The sequence below is a fragment of the Heloderma suspectum genome, chromosome 5 (assembly GCF_057233095.1).
Source record: "Heloderma suspectum isolate Gila_16-S chromosome 5, 16-S_ref, whole genome shotgun sequence".
Taxonomy (NCBI): Eukaryota; Metazoa; Chordata; class Lepidosauria; order Squamata; family Helodermatidae; genus Heloderma; species Heloderma suspectum.
This window is the reverse complement of record NC_139462.1, coordinates 203,238,645-203,254,601: the sequence shown is the minus strand read 5'-3', so window position 1 is coordinate 203,254,601 and position 15,957 is coordinate 203,238,645. Positions and strand designations below refer to the sequence as shown.

Here is a 15,957-nt window from a genome sequence, read left to right as displayed (position 1 = left end):
GTGCATTTTTGGCTGGTTTTTTAATTTTGCATATTTTTCTTCAGCAAAATTTGCACAAAACCTAGGAATGTTAGAAAAACAGTCTGCAAGTCTGTGGAATCTGCCCCAAAAGGAGAAAGCCAGTCCACTGCAGAATCCAAGGATGGACTCATGAAAATCCAAACACTTTTTGTTTTATTGAAGGTTTCTCTGACATCTCTACCCCTGGCCTATACAAACCATTTCCCAAGAGCGAAGAATGCTACACGGCAGGGGTGCTGCTAGGCAATTAAAAGATTTGGGACTCAGGCCCATAGGACAGAGATCTGCATCAATTCTGCGTAAGTTGTTTATATCTATATATGTAAATTTAGAAATAATTACTAGGATTTCTTTAAAGTTCACAAGACCCAAAGCCAGCCAATTCAATTTCTACCCAAATCATCTCAAATAAATAACTTCTTCATTTCATTTGCACCCTGCCCCAGATTATCCCAAACCAGTAGAAAATGTGTGTGTGTGTGGGGGGGGTATGTTTCCAAACTTACTTGACATGCAGGGGAAGATGGCGGGGGGGGGGTGCAGCATGTAGGGAGGAGAGCATTAACGTTTCCTTCTCCAGTAGAGAGAAGAGAGTTAATGTTTCCCTCTCCAGCTGCAATCCCCCTTGAACCGTATCCCCTGTATGGAAACTGAGCTGCGGGGGGGGGGGACCCTTTCTCATGGCACCAATCGACAGTCAGAGCTTTGAGGAATAGATCTGGAGCCCTGGGGAATAGATTCAGGGCTGGGGGCCCATAGGATTAGGATTAGCGATGTCCCTGCTACACAGATATTTTCCCCCTCTCTTTTAAAGGGTAGGTATATTTTGCTTTGGATACTGCAGCCCCAAGATAAACTGGAAAAGATATCAGATGTTGGATGCTTGCTTAGCAAGAAAATGTACCAAAAGGTTATTTCTCTCATTCCAGCCAGTTAAATGGGAAGGAGCTTGTAAACTAGAACATTAATATGTCTCTAACAGATGGCTCATAGAGACATTTTGCTGGGGGGAAGACTCAGTGCAGCATTTTGTAAGGAGAGAAAGATGAATATTTTATTTCTTTTACTCTTAAGGGTCTTAACAGAAGAGTTTGGAAATTTTTAAAAGCTTCATTATCATTCAGCAACAAAGAGAAAGGGAAATTAAAAGCCTATTTTTGAGAGACATGTGTGGTGATTAATGGTAATGATATAATAACATGATAATAATTTTTGCACTTCGTTTTTATAATTTCAGATTGTGAATGGATTCCCCACCCCCCACCCCACTCTTATAAATTAAAATTATATTTCAGGCTCATGATTTGCTAACACACACTTGGAAAAGAAACACGAGCAGAGCCCTTCCTCTTGTGAAAGCAGATCCTGGATCCAAGCCCTTGTAAGTTCCTGTTTTTATACATTACCAGTATAGTGTGAAAAAAGAGTCTCCTAACCTCCAAAGGTAGCACTGATTACCTAGTGTACATACAGATATATTCATTGTTTCTTATATGTATTTTTACAGTCACCTGGGAAGTTAATGTCTGCAGCAGATTATCTTTGCATAGGAAAAGCTGTGTGTGTGTGTGCGTGTATGTATGTATGTATGTGTATATATATATATATATATATGAGAGGCTTTTCTGAGTCACAATCCTATAACTTTGCTTTCCAAATTTCTTCATCCTATTTCTACTTTTGTTAAGATTACAAACAAATCTTCCCCACCATTCCCTGAAATGCTAAAATTTTCACTCAGTAGTGAAAAGCAGGAGTTTATGTACAGGTCACCACAGTTAGATTTCAGACACAGTGTTTCTTAACCTAAGAAACCTCATAATATAGCTTTGCTCACTGGGCTCAGACAATGGTGTGAGTGCTCCTCCTAATCCCTCTAAGAAAACTAGAGCTGACCTGAAATTTCTCAGAAGACATTTTTCAGGGGTGGTTTTTTTTTTCTCACCCATCCTTGAAAAAAGAAAGTTAACTGTCAGGGCTGAGCCCATGCTCCTTGAGATTTCTAAGGACTCTGATTCTGAATCAGAGCTGGAACAGCTTGATCAGAGAACAGGGGAGGAACATCCCCCAGAGCCCCCTAGGCCTGGAAGAGAATCCCCCCAAGGCCTTGACAAACAGATGGCCCAGGCAAAGTCACCACCTCTCCCCTCCACTGCAGGAACCCAGGTTTCCGATAAGGAGGGGCACAACTTGAGAGATGCCAGAGCACATTGCAAGTCGAAGAGGGCGGAGTTAGGGACAGGGCTAAGTTGCTGTGCCTGGATAGCCACTCTTAGAAGCCAATGTAGAAGGAAACCACCCTAAAGGAAGGGCATCACCGATAGGCTGGTTTGACTGTAGGTGTCCATGGGCAAACTGTCGGCAACTTCACTACCCTGTGGTTTGTCTTCCCAAACAGAGATCTTAGAATAGTCATTTAGAGCGTGGGGGAGTTTGAGAGCTTCCTTCAATGTGCATTGTGAAAAGGCTTGCCTTTAGCATAATAAAGCCCTAATAGAGCTTGAACTACAAGTATCTGTTTTGTTGATTGCAAAGGGGGAGGATGATCAAACACGACACAACCTTGTAGAATTTTATCTGAATATTCTCCACCGTTCTTTGGGATAGCTGCCATTCCCACTGCCCACCATGCCCCACAGTGATGGTACGTCTAGGGCATTGTAGAGGATGCAAAATGGTGACTAGGCCGCCAAAAAAAGCAAAAAACAAAATCTTAGGGTGGGGAGAGAAGAAGCTGAAGTACTGCCACTGCTAATGATGTGCCCCACCTCTGAGAATCTGCTGGAGAATGTCTCCTCCCTGTGGAGAAATTCAGTGAAGTGGTCCCTCCAATTTCCTTGCCCACAAATAGGGTGGAAAATTTCAAGAGGCCATTTGCACACAGCTGTAAAGTCTCCAGGAGGACTGGGCCAGTATCCAACCAATATACAAGTACATATACCTGTACATACCTCTGAACAATATACAGGCCTGGAAACCTCATGTACCTCACTCAGAACCCTGTGTGTGAAAGGCCAAACAATGTAGAAATAAGTCAACAAAACATTTAAGATTCTGTCTAGTCCATTACAAGGCCCAGACTCTTATAGCAGGGGTGTTCAGCTTCAAGCCTGTGGGCCAAATCCAGCCTTCTAGGTTTCCCCAGATGGCCAAGTCCCCCTTCCTCTGGTTCTCCCACTTTCTTCCAACTGCCAATCATTTGATAGCTTCCCAGCTTTTGGACTGTTTTTCCACATTCTAAGAGGCTGAAATGCTCTCCTAATGCTTAGTTACTGGCAGTTAGAGCTTTAAGATAAAATATGGTGGTACATTTGGGTTTTTTGACCAGGCTGCTTTTGTCTTCAGCCCAGCCCACCACTGGAACGCAGCCCCTGAGAGCTTCTGTGAAACTGAATCCAGTTTTTGGGCTGAAAGAGGTTCCACCACCATCCCTTGTCTTATATAGCAATATGTGGTCCCTAACATGATAAATAGACACACACACCAGGTGGCTGTAAGAATCTGAGGGGAAGAGTGACTGGTATTCAGATGCCTCTGATCCTGGAGGTTCTATACAGTCATTATGACAAGAAGCCTTGGATTTGTCTAATCCCCTCTTAAAGCGACCTAAGTTGGTAACCATCATCACAACTTCTGGTAGCAAATTCCATAATTTAACAAAGCTGAAAGGGCCAGTTAAAATGCTAACCTTTCCAGGTAGGAAAAAGCTACAACTTCAAATCACGGCTGTCCTAACATTATGTGCAAGCTGAAGGTAGTAGGAGAGAGAGAAAAATCACCAGATACAAAGGCACAGAGGGTGCCACGGTATTTTACAGCAAAACTGTAAGTCGGAAGGTTTGTGGGAAATGTGAGTCAATGTGCCATGAGAAGGGGTTAAACTTTGGAGGCAGGAAAGTGTTTTGTCACTGCTACCAGGATGACCTCTGCTGGACAGTTTGTGTGGAAAGTATTGCTTCTAGGCTGGATGACAGCTGGCACTACCGCAGTGTTGCCCCACTGACCAGGACTGCTTCTTTTACGAGACTGCTTCAACCTGATCTAAATATGATACTTTGTATGGGAAAGAGAAACGCCAACATGAACTGCAACCGGGGCCGGTGTCAAGGGTAGGAATGGTAGGGCACCTGCTGAAAGCCCACACTCCAGCAGGGGCCTACTGACAAGAACCCCCTGGGGGAGCACCTCCTCTTCACCACTGCAACCTGCTTGTTCACCTGCCTTTCGCTCTGGTCCAGACAACAGAGATGGCGAGAAGGAGCAGCAGCAGATGACCCTGCCTACTTGCTCCCTGGCTCTCTGCCTGTCAAACAAGCAAGTGGTAGCAATGATGAGAAAGCAGAGGAGCGGTAGCAACTGGTGACAATGGTGGTGAGAAGGGAGACTCACTGAGGGAGGGTGCCATTCAGGTGGCCTTCCAAGGACCCGCCAAAACCAGGAGCCGGAGCTGACTGCAACAGTACACAATCAGATTTCAAGTATCCCAGGACCAGCCCTACCATTAGGCACAGTGAAACAACCACCTCAGGTGGCAGATGCTGGGGGGAGCGGGAAGCAGTGGTACCGCACCAACTGTTTCTCCTCAGCCCCCTGACCACTCCCCTCTCTTGGAGGTCAGAGATGTGTGCGCCACACACTCTGTTCTGAACCCTCTAAACTAGACTGCTGCCCTCAGGTGTGGTGGTAGACACCATCCCAATGCCATGAGAATGCCAGTCCAGGCTCAACTGCCAGTCTAGTCAGCTTCTCTGTGTGAAATGGGGAGGGGAGGATCTTGTCCCTTGTTGCAGACAGCAAGATGTCTTGGGCCACACAGAACTGGAGAACATCCAAAATAACCCAATGGGAAAAAAACAGAAAGTCTCAAATTCATATATATCTATATCTATATCTCTTTTTCTTCCTCAAAGTAACCCAACATGTTTCAGCCCTGTATTTTGGGCCTTCTTCAGGGGTCCATAGTTTTTAAAAATTACCCTGCAGAGATCTCTGAAAAGATATGTCTGCAAGATAAATCCTTGCGATAAATCCTGCGGCAAAATGTCTTGGTCAAGCCCTGGGCTATCCTCATGTGAATGGCATCCAGCTGTGAGACTTATCTAGAAAAATGGAGGGTTGGATCCAGATTTGTACTGGATCAACTGCACTGACGGAGGGGACTTCCTTGCCCCCTCCTTTCCATGCCATCCCTCCAATCCCCTGAAAATGCTACACAGAGTCAGTAGACCCTGCTGAATGGGATGAGATGTGACAGGCAGGGGAGGGATCCCCCAAAATTGGGAGGAAGGTCCCTTATTATCAAGGAAAGCAGATCCTGGATCCAACCCAGTGGTTTTAAAGAGGCAGAGGCAGTTTCTGCGCAAGCCTTTATTACTAGCAAGGTTGGCAGATATTTGGCCTTCTGAAAAACTCAGTGGAAGTTAGCCTGGCAGCTGGACTAATTTCTTTCCCAGTCCAACATAAAGGCTTACTGAGGCTGCTCAGGTACTTTAACAGATGCTCAAGTACTTCCCTAATCTGGTGCTCTCCAAATGTGTTGGACTGCAACTTCCATTGTTCCCAGCCACCATAACCAATGGTGGCTGGGAAAGATGGAAGTTGCAGTCCAACACATCTGGAGGACACAAAGTTGGGCAAGACTGACATAATCAGACAGCAACACCAATGGAAGAAACCAAAGCGGCCCCCAATTCACCTGGGGAGTAATGGTAGCAGTCACGTAGCCGCTTGGCAAAGTAGGAAGGAAGCCTGGACTGGACGGAAGGAAGCCAGGCAAAGAACAGCCACGATGGACCAGGCAGCATCAATGAGGGCAAAAGACAACGTCTACCTGCTTTTTGGAATGTTCAACGCAAGCACCGCTAGAGCAGCCTTCCCCAACCTGGTGCCTTCAAGATGATTTGGACTACAATACTCAGCATTCCTGACCACTGCCATGCTGGCTGGAGCTGATGGGAATTGGAAGACCAAAGCATCTCAAGGGCACCAGATCAGGGAAGGCTGCCCTAGACAGCTGCTAGTAGTTATAGGACTTTTTTCTGTCTACTCTTGGTCCTAAATCCCCATCTCTAAAATGGGAATAGTGGCTTACTTCACACAACTGGAACAACTCATGGATCTGAATCCTCGGAACAGTCAGCCTGGGAAAAAGGCTATCATTAACACCTCTACATAGATAATGATAACTATACATTAACTATCACAGCTTAATCAATCATTTGCTGCACTGGCTCCAGTTATACTACTCTGCTGCCATTAATGCAATAAACTCTCAGAGGGGGTCTTCAAGGTGACAGTAGCCTGAGAAAAAGGTGACTTTGCAAAAGGGATCCCACAACACATCCAGATACAGATGGCTCCTACCAAGGTCCTAGAGTGCACACGTGTCTCCACATCACCAGTGCTTGCTGACCCATAATCTGAAATATTCATCAATATGGTCTTTCCATTAGATACCCATCATGGCTCTTCTCTCTGTCCCGCCACCATCAGAGGCATGTTTGGCGGGGACACAGGAGGGGACCTTCTCGATGGCTGCTCCCAGGCACTGCAACTCCTTCTTGACAGAGGCTAAGTTGGCTGACAGGCAAAGACGTTTTTATTCAGGCAGGCCTTTGGCATGCAAGCTGGTCTGCGTCTGTCACTGAAGGGGTCTTAATCCGTTAGGTGCTGCTTTTTTCTTTTGTGGTGCTTGTAAAGTATTTGTTTTATGTTATGTTTTAATTAAGATGTTTTTAACCTATATTTTATTGTCAGCCACCTTGGGCACCAAATTTTGGCACAAAGGTGGGTTATAAATAATAAATAAATAAAATGCCTGGAAGTTATTTGGGTAACTTTCTTATATGAACCCATGCAAGGATGGTACAGAGAATGAATAATGTTCCCCCTCCTATAAATTCATCCCTCCATCATACAGAGATCTGGAAACTCTGCCTTCAGCTTTTCTTGATATATACTGTTTCAATTAGGGATGCTGGAAAAATTTGAGATGGACTAAAATGAGCTTGGATTTCTAAGAAACCGACCTGCGGACTCTGCCGTGGACCATCCCCCTCAGGCCGGGCAGAGTCCATGGACTTCCGGATCTTTTTTCTTTTTTACTTTCCCAAAATGTATACATATTTATTCATAGGAAAATCACACATTTCTGCTAAGACTGGTAAATATACACGGGGCAAAGTTGAATGGAATGGGAGACAATACGCTAAATGTTATGCACTAAGGTAAATTATGTAAATTGTTATGAAATTTCTTATGGAATTATTTGCGTATTTTTCCTCAGAACAGGAAAAAATTCAAATCCGTCTGTGAATGGACAATGGAACAAAAGGCGCCTAACCATCCGTGAAACAGACAGAGCAGATTTTACACAATCCATACATCTGTAGTTCCAACAGATCAAAATGTAAAAGTGCAGGATACCATGGTTTGTATTGCAGCATGTACATATATTGTGTGTGTGGCTAATATCAGTAAGCAACTATTTCTCCATTATGCCTTGGGCTTACCAGCTCCTTCCCAAAACAGAAGTGGCATGAAAATAAATCCATACACTTCCCACAGAAAGCGAATGTAGGCACCTACTTTACTTACTAAAAATACCACCTCAAAAATCATCTCAAAGCTACTTGCAGTAGCCAGCAATAGCACAGCTGAAGCACCAACCTAGTGAATTCCGAGACATACTAGATCCATATCAGGCAGCAATGCCAAATGAAGGGGGGGGCAGCGCTTTGGCTGGACAGGCCTGAAGGAGCTGGGGTACTAGGAGGCCTAGATCCGAATCCCAGCTCAAGCTGAGACTAAGGGAAATCGCTTTGAGGGCGCAGCTGGCTGGGGAATGCTAGGAGTTGTAGGACTTTTTTCTGTCTACTCTTGGTCCTAAATCCCCATTTCTAAAATGGGAATAGTGGCTTACTTCACACAGCTGGAACAACTCACGGATCTGAATCCTCGGAACAGTCAGCCTGGGAAAAAGGCTATCATTAACACCTCTACATAGTTAATGATAACTATACATTAACTATCACAGCTTAATCAATCATTTGCTGCACTGGCTCCAGTTATACTACTCTGCTGCCATTAATGCAATAACTGTGAGAGGCAAGCTTATTGCCTAAAAAAAGGTGTCCCCAACCAGTCGTGTCCGACTCTAGGGTACGGTGCTCATCCCCGTTTCTAAGCCGAAGAGCCAGCGCTGTCCGAAGACGCTTCCGTGGTCATGTGGCCGGCGTGACTGAACACCGAGGTGCACGGAACGCTGTTACCTTTCCCGCCGAGGCGGTACCTATTTATCTACTTGCAATTTCTTGCTTTTGAACTGCAAGGTTGGCAGGAGCTGGGACTGAAGACGGGAGCTCACTCCGTCACGCAGCACTCGGGTCTCGAACTGCTGACCTGCCGACCTTCCAGTCTGCAGTTCAGTATCTTAACCACTAAGCCACCGCGGCCCCTATACACTAAAGCCAATAGATTATTGAAACTGCTAAGCTGCACAGAACAAAATTACATAACGGTGTTAACTTTGGGGGGCTGGCTGGACTGTCTGCAATTTGGGAGTCAAGTGACTAATGTAGCCTCCCCCAACCTGATGCCCTCCAGACATGTTGGACTACAACCCCCGTTATCCCCTGCCGCATGATTGGAGCTGTGGTCCAACACATCTGGAGGACACCAGGATGGGGAGGGCTGCTTTAATGCCATGGGCCCTGATTCAGCAAAAGCTAGTCATGACTGAGGCCTCAGTCCTAAACACACTTACTAAGGAGTAACCCCCACTGAACATAGTGGGATTTAGTGCAGAGGAGAGCCTTGCCAGTCCCACTGAAACCAATGTCTCATGCTACTCAGGATTAACTTAAGACCCATTGCTTTCACTGGGATTTAGTTTTGATGAACTTTATCTAGAATAGAGCCATGATGTGTTCATTGCAACATTACCAAAGTGCTAAGCTGGCATATTCAAGGGAGCTGGAAGTTATCACGAGAGGCGATAGACTTGCTTTTCTATTCTGTTTATCCTTTACACTCCTGATCACGAGGCCTATTCCCTGCCACCTGAGCTCCTAAGTCAGATGGGTGTGCAAAACCATTGCACAGAACTTTGTTTTCTTCTAGAGCATGCCACTAACCTCAGCCCAGACACATTTTTTGTTTCTTTTAAAGGAAGGAACCTCTCCAATTTTAAAGGAGAGCTTTATACTTCCTGCTCCTATTTTGCATCCAAGACAGCAATGCTATGCACGCTTTCCTGAAAGTAAGCACCACTGAACAGAGTGGGACTTCTGTGTAAAAATACATAGGATTGAGCTGCAAATTGATTTTTTTTTTAAACTAACTGTTTGCCTTGGACATTGGAAAACAGCATTCTAATGTCAGAGAATCCTATGCACAGTTACTTGGGAGAAAATCCCATTAACTAACTTCTGAATAGGATCAGGCTGCAATCCCATACCCATGTGCCTGGGAATAAGATGCACTGAACTCAACGGGACTTACTTCCATGTAGACACAGATGGGATTGTGCAGCAAATGACTTAAAGTAATGTTACCCCTGAAGGCTGTGCCACAAGCTAAGGACAAAAGAAGACAGGTGTCAGCCCATTCAGACATGCTATGCAAGTATAGTCTATGGCTCCATCCCCTGAGCTTAGGTTTCTTTTTTTAAAAAAACCCACCTTAATGAAGTTGCCTCTTATTCAGATCTGCTAGGAATGGGGGTGGGGGGTGGAGAGTCCTTAACAAAACCTCAGATCTCCTACCTGAATTCAGGAAGGAGGTTCGGCTGCAACCCATAAAAAGCCGCAGAGAGAGTCACCAGCCAGGCCGGGTTGTAATTCCCGTTCTCGCACTCCAGGTACGGAGAGGACCACTTGATGTGGCTCTTCTCTGCAGGGTGGCCCTCCCTTCTCCTCAAGCTGCTCTCCGCCGCCTTAGAACCGGGTCCGGAGGGCTTCCGGTGCTGGTGGGGCCTCCACTTGCGCTTCAGGCTGTGAAACCACTCCGTCTCGCTGGACGAGGCGTTGGCCAGGAAGCGAGCCGCGGAAGACAAGTCCTGCAGCAGGATCTGACTGTCCTGCCGGCTGGCTTGGAGGAAGACCTGGGGGGCCGAGGACAGGGGCTCCAAGTTGAACGTGAGGGCCGCCCGCGAGATGTTGGGGTCCCCTTCCAGCAGGCTCCGGATCAGGACTTGGTACCACTCGATGTCCTCCTGCAAGTTCTGCTCCCGGGATTTATTGCTCTGCAGAACGGTGGTGAGAAAGTTGGTGGCGTGCAGGAGGGTGTCCAGGGCGCCGTGCAGCGCCGGCTGCGAAGCCAGGCGAGCCTTCCCAGCCAAGCTGGCCAGCTCGTACCTCGCGGAGCAGTTGGCCCGCCGCAGGGCCCGGGCGTCGCCGCTGTAGAGGAAAGCAGCCACGCCGGGGGGCACCTCCCGGGCCAGCCTCTGGGCCAAGGCGCTGCCCTCCTCCGCCGCTCTGCTCCCGGCAGAGGGAGGCAGCGCCGCGCTCTCGCCCGGACCGGGACCAGGCGCCCTCTCTTTCGCGGCTCTCCCCTTGCCGGGCGCCGCGGCCTGCCCCGGGCTGCCCTCGGCCGCACACCCCAGGTGAGCCAAGAGGAGGACGGGCAGCAGCCGCACCAAAGCCATCTTCCTCCGCCCGGCCGAGGGAGACCCGAGTCCGAATAGATCCGGCCCAGCCCGCGGGAGGGAGGGAGGGAGAGGTTAGCAGGAGTCCCCCGGCATGAGCAGGCAAGAACAGAAGAGCCGCCCCGCGCCGGCCCGGGGCGCGGGCGCCCGATTCACCTGTAGCGGCGGCGCCTGCCCTCCCGCGGCGGGACGAGTCCCGCGGATTGCGCAGGCTGCGCCCGGCGGAGCGCGCGGGCTACATCCCGTCCGGCGGCGGGGAGAGGCTCCGGCCGGCCGGCCTGCCTACGCCTGCATCCCCGCTCCGCCGCGGGCGGCGCCCCCTCGGGAAGGGCTTTCAGAGACCCGCCCGCCGCGCGACGGCCCCCTCGGGCTGCGGCTCCATCGCCGGGTCAAGTGGCGCGCTCGCCCGCTTCCCTCCGGACGCGCGCGGAAGCCGCCGCTCCGTCGCTCCTGCGGCTGCTGCGGCTGCGGCTGCTGCTGCTCCGGCGGCGGCGGCGGCTGCTGCTGGCGAGTGCTTCAGGCATCGTTTCCCAAGGCGGAGGGAGGAAGGTGCGGCGGCGGTCCCAGGCGAGCGCGAGAGGTGGGCGGGGCGCGGCGCGGCGCGGGGCGGGGCTTTTCCCTAGAGCGGGCGCCGCTGCCTGGAGCGCTCGGCTTGCCCAGCGCGGCGGCGGCGGCTCCTCCCTCGGCTGCTTCGCCCGGGCCAGCCCCTTCGTCCCTCTCGCGGCCCGCCTTCCGAGGCGTGTGCTCCAGACGCCTGCAGCTCTGCATGGCCGCCTCTTCTGTCAATCACAGCCGCGGGGGCGGGGAGGGAGAGAGAGAGAGAGAGAGAGAGACAATGTGGAGCGCTGAGCCTGGAAGCGGCGCGGCGGAGGGGCGCTTCCCGCGAGCGCGGCTGTCTCTTCACCTGCGGGCTTGGCGGAGCGGCGCTCGCGCTTTCCGCAGGTGGATCTGGCCCGGAGGCGGCTGATCCGCGCTAGCCGAGAGAGCTGCTGTAATTCCTGCTGCCCGCCCAGTAGCCCTGTACGTTGATGAAAGGTGGTCGAGAACTGAGGCCAGAGAGTGAATCTCTCGGTTGTTATCACCGGGTCCCAGAAAGGGGTGGGGGTGGGGTAAAATGATTGATTAATTAGTTAATTAATTAAGAAACTAGGCATACTTAGAGCTTCAGAGACCAGCGGAATGGAGACACCTGCTGGCTGGAGTTTAGAAACTTCAAGAAAATAAATCTGGGGGGATGCAACAACACGCCGAAATTCTGTTCGGTGGCGGGAAGTGTTTAGAACAGCCTTCCCCAACTTGATGCCTCCTGATGTGTTGGGCTGGGGGTGATGGGAGTTGTAGTCCAACACAGGAGGGAACCAACACAGGCTGGTTTATGCCTTTACTTCCTTTTCTTTCTCTCTTTCTTAACGTTCAGATGCATGCAAATGTATACTGGATATTTCCACATCCTACTTCAGTGATAATTCTGTCCTTGTGAGAGTAGCAGATTCACTCCACTGTGAGGGCAACCCCCCATCCCATACCACCAGACATCTAGTCTATGTCGGAAGCACTGTGCAGCTTTTGTTAAACCCAGCAGCCAGAACCGTTTCTGGGCACCTGAACAGTCCAACTATTTTATGTATGCTGTCATGACTTTAGTCATGCACTATCAACATTATGCATGTTGGCCCCAAACCAAGGCACAATTGTGCACACTTGTGACCCATTGCTGACAATGGGAATTAAGCACATATAACTGCATTCAGTTGTAGCCTTGTTTAATATTGTCTATGCACTAGGCATTCTAAAGAATGGGGAAGATTAACAATAATAGCCAAGCTCATAGAGGCCAACCTACATTTTCCCTTCAATACTTGTTGAATGTTTAATGACATCGGGATAATGAAGACTATCATTGGCTTACTTTAGTAGTAGTAAGTATGAATGTATTTATTTAATTATTTATTATTATTAAATTTATTAATCGCCCATCTGGCTGGTCACCCAGCCACTCTGGGTGATGTACAACATACAATAAAACAGTTTAAAACAATAAAATACTACAATAAAAACATTTTCTAAAATACCCTAACCCACCCCAAATGCCTGCCTGAACAGCCACGTTTTTAATGCATGACGGAAGCTCATTAAAGAGGGGGCATGACGGAGTTCCCTAGGGAGGGAGTTCCACAGACTGGCGGCCACCACAGAAAAGGCCCTCTCCCTCGTCCCCACCAGTCTAGCTGTCCTGGCTGATGGGACAGAGAGAAGGCCATCCGAGGCTGATCTTGTTAAGCGGCCTGTCTGGTGCTGCTGGAGGCGCTCCGTAAGATAGGCTGGGCCGGAACCATATAGGGTTTTAAAGGTCAAAACCAACACCTTGAATTTGGCCCGGAAAACAACTGGTAACCAGTGCAACTCCTTCAGCACTGGAGTGATGTGATCTCGCCGGCGGCTGCCTTTAATCAGGCGAGCCGCCGCATTCTGTACCAGCTGCAGCTTCCGAACCATCTTCAAGGGTAACCCCAAGTAGAGCGCATTACAGTAGTCTAAACGAGAGGAGACCAGGGCATGTACTACCGATGGGAGCAGATGGTCGGGAAGGAAGGGGCGCAGCCGCCGTATCAGATGGAGTTGATACAGCGCTGTCCGGCTCACAGCTGACACCTGAGCCTCCATGGACAGCTGGGAGTCCAAAATGACCCCCAGGCTGCGGACCTGGTCTTTCAAGGGTAGCTGTACCCCATTCAACACCAGGTCAATATCCCCCAGCCTCCTCTTGTCTCCCACCAAAAGTACCTCGGTCTTGTCAGGGTTCAGCTTATTCCTCCCCATCCAGCCACTCACCATCTCCAGACATTTGGACAGGGATTCTACAGCCAACCTTGGTGAAGATTTGAATGAGAGGTAGAGCTGCGTGTCATCCGCATATTGATGACACTGCACCCCAAACCTCCTGATGATAGCTCCCAGTGGCTTCACATAGATGTTAAATAGCATCGGGGAGAGGATGGAACCCTGTGGCACCCCACAAGTAAGTGGCCACAGGTCCGAAACCTCCTCTCCCAGTGCTACCCTCTGGTACCTGCCGGAGAGGAAGGACCGGAACCACCGCAATACGGTGTCTCCAATGCCCAACCCCTCCAGGCGGTCCAGGAGGATACCGTGTCAATGGTCAATGGTATCAAAAGCCCCTGAGAGGTCGAGGAGAAGAAGGAAGGAGCATTCACCCCTATCCAGAGCCCTCCTCATATCATCCACCAAGGCGACCAAGGCCGTTTCTGTCCCATGCCCAAGCCTGAAGCCCGACTGAAATGGGTCTAGATAATCAGCTTCTTCCAAGTGTGCCTTCAACTGCATCGCCACCACCCGCTCAATCACCTTGCCCAAAAATGGCAGATTCGAGACTGGGCGAAAGTTGTTCAGAACTTGAGGATCCAAGGAGGGCTTCTTTAAGAGCGGTCTTATCACTGCCTCCTTCAGGGCTGATGGCATCACTCCCTCCTCAAGGGAGGCATTCACCACCGCCCTGATCCCCTCACCCAGTCTCTCTCTGCAGCCCATAATGAGCCAAGGTGGGCAAGGATCAAGTAGGCAGGTGGTTGGCCTTACAGATGAAAGCATCCTCCTGTCCACTTCATCAGGAGGAAGAAGCTGGAACCGATCCCACAAAACCGGTTTGCCACAGGCCGCCTCTTGCTCACTAACTGTATCCACAGTGTGCAGAGTAACACACCTAATCTGATCAATTTTATCTGCAAAGTGCCTTGCCAAGGCCTCACAGGAGGCCTTAGAATGCTCCAGTGGTTCCGGAGCCACAGGACCGACCAGGCTCCAGACCGCTTGGAACAGCCTCCTGGGACAGCGCTCTGCAGACGCGATAGAGGCAGCATAATATTCCTTTTTTGCTGCCTTCACCGCCACATGATAGGCTGAAGATACAGCTCTAGCCCATGTCTTATCGTCTTTGGAGCGAGACTTCCGCCACCAGCGCTCTAGCCATCTCACCTCCTGTTTCAGAGCTCATAACCGTGGATTGAACCATGGTGCAGTCCGAGCCCTGTTCAGGGGGAGAGGGCGTTTCGGAGCCACCTGATCTAATGCCCTAGTGATTGCAGCATTCCAGCCACCCACCAGGGTCTCGACCGAGTGGCCGTTGGCGTGCCCCAGAGAATCCCCAAGCACGTTCAGGAATCCATTTAGATCCATAAGACACCTGGGGCGGACCATTTTAATGGGTCCTCCACCCCTGCGGAGGGGTTGTGGAACCGAGAAGTCCAACGTCACCAGATAGTGATCTGACAATGACAAGGGGGTGGTAGATATACCCCTGACTTCCAGATCACTCCCCACTTCTCCAGAAACAAACACAAGGTATAGTGCATGACCAGCTACATGGGTGGGCCCAGTTAGAATATGGTGCAGCTTCCATGAGACCATGGTCTCCATGAAGTCCCGAGGTGCTCCTGTGAGGATGGCCTCTGAATGTACGTTGAAGTCCCCCAACACCAATAAGTTAGGGGACTGTACACGCACATCAGAGACCACCTCAAGCACCTCAGCCAGGGAGTCAGTCGTGCAGCGGGGTGGACGGTACACAAGCAGAATCCCCAGACTGCCCTTCGGGCCCAACCCCCAGTACATGCACTCAGCAACCTTGGTCTCCCAGAGAGGGGGTCTGGTGAAGACCAAGGAGTCTCGGTAGGTAACAGCCACTCCCCCTCCCCGATCCCCAGCCCTCGGCTGCTGTGCATACAAAAATCCAGCTGGACACATGGCTGCAAGGGTTGGAGCAGCAGCCTCGGCCAGCCGGGTCTCCGTAATACATGCCAGGTCTGCACCCTCATCCAGGATCATGTCATGGATGAGGGAGGTTTTCTGGGTAACAGACCTGGCATTGCAGGCGAAGGCCAGAAGATGGGGTCACGCCTCCCCCAACCATTCTTTGGCTCTGGACAGGCCCGGAGCAGGGGACAGATATTACACATCTCTCCCTTGTTCCCCTTACCTGGCATGGCCTGCCCCTAGCGCTCCGCCAGCGCCTACCGCCCAGCCTCCGTATGTTCTGGCCCCCAACACTCCCCCCACTGCCTCTATCAGGTGGACACATGCCCCCTCGCTCCCGCCTATCAGGCAAGCTACCCAACCCTAAAAACACAACAAAATCCCCCAGAAAAACAAAAACACACAAAAAAAAACAATTAAAAATCCCCTTAAAAATAATGCCAGGCAGGAGGCCACAGGGAAGGCCTAGCGGCGGCGGCAGCAGCGGCAGCGGCGGCAGGCCTCTTCCCCGGTGGTGGTGG

At 50.2% G+C, this 15,957-nt stretch overlaps 1 protein-coding gene across 1 annotated transcript in view; it reads right to left on the bottom strand.

The window, feature by feature from the left end:
* Positions 1-10,974, bottom strand: part of GPR158 (G protein-coupled receptor 158) — a 194,101-nt gene extending 183,127 nt beyond the window's left edge. Inside the window, exon 1 of the mRNA XM_084860483.1 lies at positions 9,786-10,974. Within this exon, the coding sequence (XP_084716609.1) occupies positions 9,786-10,666 (881 nt within the window). The 5' untranslated portion in view covers positions 10,667-10,974. The remainder of the gene's footprint in view (positions 1-9,785) is intronic.
* Positions 10,975-15,957: the final 4,983 nt, after the last annotated feature.